At 40.4% G+C, this 6,000-nt stretch overlaps 1 protein-coding gene across 7 annotated transcripts in view; it reads left to right on the forward strand.

The window, feature by feature from the left end:
- Positions 1–6,000, forward strand: part of Ctnnd1 (catenin delta 1) — a 54,173-nt gene extending 48,173 nt beyond the window's left edge. For 5 of the 7 annotated variants that reach the window (XM_017798934.2, XM_029564943.1, XM_008836167.3 and 2 more), the window contains 4 exons: positions 419–506; positions 3,761–3,823; positions 5,117–5,220; positions 5,944–5,999. In XM_017798934.2, the coding sequence (XP_017654423.1) occupies positions 419–506; positions 3,761–3,823; positions 5,117–5,220; positions 5,944–5,955 (267 nt within the window). In that variant the 3' untranslated portion in view covers positions 5,956–5,999. Of the gene's footprint in view, positions 1–418; positions 507–3,760; positions 3,824–5,116; positions 5,221–5,592; positions 5,800–5,943 lie in introns of those variants that run through there. The other 2 variants (XM_029564945.1, XM_029564944.1) reach the window with 2 other exon arrangements.

Raw genomic sequence — 6,000 nt, forward strand, 5'->3', positions numbered from 1 at the left:
TCTTTTTTACCAACCCCCCCAGCCCTTCCTTTGAGATAGGGTTTCATGTACCCCAGTTTGGCCATGAACTCACTGTATAGCTGAGGGTGGCCTTGGACTGACTATTGATCCTTCTGCCTTTACCTCTCAGTGCTAGCATTATAAGAATGTGTCTTGCCTAGTTTCAAATGCTTTTTCTGAAGAGTTGGAGCTGTCTCTAGAAACCTAGAGACTTGATTACATTATGAAATAAGAAGTGAGTATGAACATGGAGAATGCAAGCTGAGGAGAGAAAACCATGCTTGTTAACAAGAGCTTCTGAAGGAGGAAGTGCACGATTGGGAGGAAGAGGGGCACATTGAGAGGAGAGGACAGAAAGAAGGATGTAGGTGTGTTCAGGTTTCTGTGACATGGGATTTTTTTTTGCTTTTGCCTCTAGGTGAATCTCAACAATGCTTCTAGAAGTCAGAGCAGTCATTCATATGATGACAGCACTCTCCCCCTTATTGACCGAAACCAAAAATCAGGTACAGTATCCAGAGAGTGTATCCTCTTTTAGCCACCACTGCTCTGCAGTGCTCATTATCTAAGAAATAGGGTATGTATGTGTTTCTGAATGAGTTAGACTTTGAGGAGAGGAATACTGCTTTGCTTTGGGATTATAATAAGGAAATAAGTCTGAATTTAGAAATCAAAACAGATAACACAGGTGGCTGTGGTGCTACACACCTGTAATCCCAAGTAGAGGAGGAGGATAAGGAGTTTAAGGTCAGTCTTGACTTGGCTGCGTGAGACTATCTCATAAAAAACAAAAATAGTAAAAACAGCTTAGCTTGGGTGTTACTTCTCTATTTGTGAATTTAGAGTCACTGGAATGTGAACCCTAGTTTTTCTGTTTAATTTCCCCCTCTTTTAAATTTCTATATAATATTGACTGATGTGCTTACTATTAAAATTGGAAACTACTGACATCCAGGAAATTCATTATTTCTAGTACCCAGAAAAAACCACTGCTGTAAATGTTTTAGGTTGTAGCTCTCTGTGTGTGTATTTGTTCGTGCTTGTGTCTGTTTGTGTGGTACTGGAAACTGAACCCAGGGCTTTGCACATGCTAGGCAAGTGTTGTTCTACTGAGGTATATCCCTAGCTAGAGTTAGAGCTTTTAAAACCCTTTTACCATGGGAGCAAACATAGTTTATTCCAAAAGTTTATACTGTAACCCTTATTGTCTTAACCATGTCTGACTTTTGATTAGATCCATGGTTTGAAGTATGGTCCGAGGGCCCCAAGATTGTTGAATATGTATGCCAGGGGTCTAAAAGCAGTGGAGCTTGCTGCTGGTGGCTCAGCACGATGAGGGCAGTGACACCAATCTAAATGAGTTTTTTATATTACTGTGTATTCTGCAGTTAAAGCCTTCTTCACTTAGGAGCATGCTTGATGCTACTATAGAAATTAATAATTTATTATGTTTCTACACTTCAGTGCACGTCTTTTAAATGTTGGTGCTGATGAGTAGGAAATCCAGAGCTCTTGTGCTGTGTATTAAGTAGGCCATCATGACTGTCTTGAGGCAAAGCTATTGGCATTACTGGTTAGATTAGCTGCTTTGCTATAGAGTACTATTTTACTGAGTTCTAGGCCAGCCTGGGCTGCAGAGAGAGCAAGAGCCCTTCTCAAAAAAACCCCACAAAAATATAAAAGAAGAAAATTTTACTGTTGAAAAACATACCTGCCTCTGAGCTTGATAGCTTCCCGGTACTTTAAAGGCTTTTTGAGGATTGGCGAGATGGTTCAGCAGGTAGGGGAGCCCATTGCCAAGCCTGGTGACCTGGGACCTGAGTTTGATCCCCAGGATGGTGGTAGGAGAAAACCAACTCTGGAAAGTTGTCTTTTGACCTTTACATGTGTGCCATAGTATGAGCACACACAGAAACACACACGGACACAAATACATAATACATTAAAAATGAAAGTGTTAAGAATATGAACACCAAATTAATAAAAGACTTCTAATTAAGTAATATTAGTGTGATAAAAGTATGTATAATAAAATGTGCTAACTTTTTTTTTTTTTTTGGTCTTTTTTGAGACAGGGTCACCCTGTAGCCACAGCTGGCCTGGATTCACTATGAGACCAGGCTGGCCTTGAATTCACAGAGATCCGCCTGCCTCTTCCTCCTGGGCGTGGGATAAAAGGCATGCGCCACCACACCCAGCAACATTTGCATAGTTCTTTAAACCACTATCTTGCAGGAGACCAGTGCCATAATGTTTCAGAATCTTGTATGAGTAGTTGACCCATTCAAAGGACAAGACAGGCCAATCTGTCTATTTTGTTTATAATTTTTAAATATTTTATGTGTATGAATATATTTCCTGTATGTGTGTAAGTGCACCCTTGTTGTGGAATACCTGAGGAGATCAGAAGAGGGTGTTGGATCCCCTGGACCTGGTGTTACGGATGATTGTTAGCTGCCATGTGGGTGATGGGAACTGAACCCAGGTCTTCTGCAAGAGTAGCCAGTGCTCTTAAACCACTGAGCCATCTCTGCAACCCCTCTGTTCTTGCCAAGGATCCAGGTTTGGTTCCTAGCATCCACATGACATTAACAACCACCTGTAATTCCAGTTCTAGGGTATCTGATGCTCTCTTCTGACCTCTGCCAGCATTGCACAGATGCACTTACATACATGTAGGCAATATACAAATACACAAAATAAAAACGACAAATATTTAAAAAATTTTTTGTTATGTATGTGTATGATATATAGGGGCACATGTGTGCTGCCACTGCTTGTAGAGGCCAGAGGACAACTTTGTGGAGTCAGCTTTTTTCCTTCATTTTTACTTGGATTCTGGGGAATCAAACTCAGGTTGCGAGGCTTGTGCAGCAAATTCTTTACTTGCTGAGCCATTTCAGTAGTATAAACAATGCTTTTTAAATTAAAAATATTTATGACCCAGATGTTGTGGTGCATGTTTAATTCCAGCACTTGGGAGGCAGAGGCAGGCAGATCTTTGTGAATTTGAAGTCAACCTGGTCTATGCAGCGAGTTCCAGGCCAGCTGGGGCTACAGGGAGACCCTGTCTCAAAAAGACAAAAAAATTATTTATGATGGTGCAGTAAATTTACTTCTTAAAGTAGAATAGGCAGCTATATCTCTGAATATAGGATATATTGAAAATATTAGAAAAAAAAAAAATAATCCACACCAATAAAAGCCCTTTGTATCTTCCTAATTTTTGTTTTTTGTGGTGGTGGGAACAGAGCCCAGGACCTCAGTATGACAACAATCGCTTTGCTACATCTCTCACCAGATCCTCATAGTTTTTAACACTGTAAAGGACTTTGAGACCAAATAATTTTTAACACTGCTAGTTTAGATTGAAGTGTTTCTCTTTTTAAAATTTATTGTGTGTGTGCGCATATGTGCGTGTGTGTGCGCGCACGCACTTGTGGGGGAGTTAGTTCTGTCTGTCCACCTTATAAGTTTCAGGGATTTAACTCAGACCTGGCAGCAAGCACTTTTATTTGCTGAGCCATCTAGCTGGCTAATGAAATGTATCTCATATTTAAGAGTCTGTAGGAAAGCCATCTGAGTTTTATGAGGGCTTTGTTAGAACTGTTGGCTTGTGATTAGTGCTTGGCACATAATGGGTACCAAGTGAAAATTTGAATGAAGGAAGGGAAGGAGGGCATACCAGAGAGAAATGTATAGTTTATATAGATTTTGGTGTACTGGGTTTTGACTTGGATAACTTTCTAATTCCATATAGATAAGAAACCTGACCGGGAAGAAATTCAAATGAGCAATATGGGATCAAACACAAAGTCATTAGGTAGGTAATTAATTCCTGCCTACTGTTGCAGAATAGTATAGAATTGGGATGAGTAGCTGTCTACCTAGTAGGTGTTTTTCTTTTCTTTTTAAAAAAATTTTTTGTTTTGTTTTGAGACAGGGTCTCTCTTGTAGCCTCAGCTTGCCTGGAACTCACTATGTAGACAAGGCTGGTCTCCATCGCACAGAGATCTGCCTGCCTCTGCCTCCCAAGTGCTGGGATGGAAGATGTGTATCACCACACATGGCTTTTTATTCTTTTTTTTTTTTTTAAGACAGGGTCTCATGTCACCCAGGTTGGCTTTGAGCTCACTGTGTAGTTGAGGATGACCTTGAATTCCTGATCCTCCTGCTTCCGTGTAGCTCAGGCTGACCTCACTGTGTAGTTGTAGAAGACCTTAATCTCCTGTATCCTTCTCCCTTCATCACCCAAGTGCTGGGATTGTAGACATACAACAAGATGCCCAGCACCTTCTGCATTATTTTAAATTTTTGGTGATACTAAACTTCCAGCTATAATGTCCTTCCCATTTGCTCGTCTGAATTCTCTTCATCCCCAGAAGCTGAGTTCAGGTTCTGTTCTTCGTTAGTGTTTCCAACTGAACCTGCTCACTCTCTTCTCTTGCTTTCAGCAGTCTTCATAGGTAGAGCTCTTCAGCATCATCTTCCATACAGTAGACTATTGTCTTTTTAGTTGTTAGGTTTTGTTGTTTTTGCAGTTGTGGGGATTGAATCCAGGGCCAAGCATTCTACCATTGAACTACATACACGTCCCCAGGCTTGGGTATTTCACACATATTTTCTTCCTCATTAAATTTGTTACATTTTTTTTTTTTTTTTTTTTTTAAAGACACGGTCTCACTATGGAGCCCTAGCTGGCCTAGAACTCATGACTCAGCCCTCAGGTTATATTTAAGTCTTTAAAAACATTATATTTGAGCTAGAGAGATGGCTTAGTGGTTAAGAACACTTGCTGTTCTTACAGAAGACCTAGGTTAAGTTCCCAACACCTACATGGGTATTCACAACTGACTGTAACTCCAGGGGATCTGACCCTTTTTCTTCTGGCCTTCATGGGCATGCACATGGTGCACATACATACATGCAGGCAAAACACTTGTATACATAAATAAATAAAAATAAATCTTTTTAAAAATTCAGACTTTAATGCCTGTTGAAGCATTTGAAAAGCTCACTTCTCAACAGAGGTGTCCAATTCACGTATATCTGCTTAACATATGGTATACTAGCTAGAGGGGAATTTCTTATTTCTGTGTACTTTTTAAAAAATTAGATAACAACTACTCCACGCTGAATGAGAGAGGGGACCACAACAGAACACTGGATCGATCTGGGGATCTGGGTGATTTGGAGCCATTGAAGGGAACACCCTTGATGGTAAATCCTCTTTAAATACTATTGTCTGTCTAATTGTATTTTGAAACCTGTATGATTTATGATGTAGGTGGGAACAAAAGAAAAATGAGGAAGTATCTTTCTCTGGTAGGTGTTTTGAGGAAAAAGTAGAGGTTTTGATGGATCTTGAGATTCCTTGGGATGTTCTGCATTGATCTAAGTGGAAGGAAGTCTGCATAAGTCTTACCAATATGACTAACACTAACTAACCTCTTCTTGCACCTACCTGTTTAGATGTTTTGTTCTTACTGTTACAGTGTTAATTTACAAGTTTTGAGACATCCCCCTAGATCTGGCTCACACTTAGATATTCGTATCTTGACTCTCATACTAACAAATTGCATGTGTTTACAGCAGGACGAGGGGCAGGAATCTCTGGAGGAAGAGTTGGATGTGTTGGTTTTGGATGATGAGGGGGACCAAGTGTCTTACCCCTCCATGGTATGTCCTCCATTCACCCCCAAGATGGTCCTGAGGAAGGAGGTTCCTGTGTGTCAGCAGTTTGTCAATCATACAGATCTGATCAGGCCCAAGACACTTGTCTGAGCCATGCGGGGCCCAAGGGTTCTGCTTCTATGTGATTATTACCTCTTAAGGCTGGGAATGCAGCAGTGAACTGATTCTCCATCGTGTGCTCAACTGTCTTTTTACCAGGTCTTATTCTTAACCTTATTAATATCCTTCTCTTCTTTTCTCTCCTTACAGCAGAAGATTTAGCACCATTCTAAACGCTCCATCTGGGCTTAATATATATATATATAT

This window comes from Nannospalax galili, unplaced genomic scaffold (assembly GCF_000622305.1).
Source record: "Nannospalax galili isolate Female #2095 unplaced genomic scaffold, S.galili_v1.0 scaffold337, whole genome shotgun sequence".
Lineage (NCBI taxonomy): Eukaryota > Metazoa > Chordata > Mammalia > Rodentia > Spalacidae > Nannospalax > Nannospalax galili.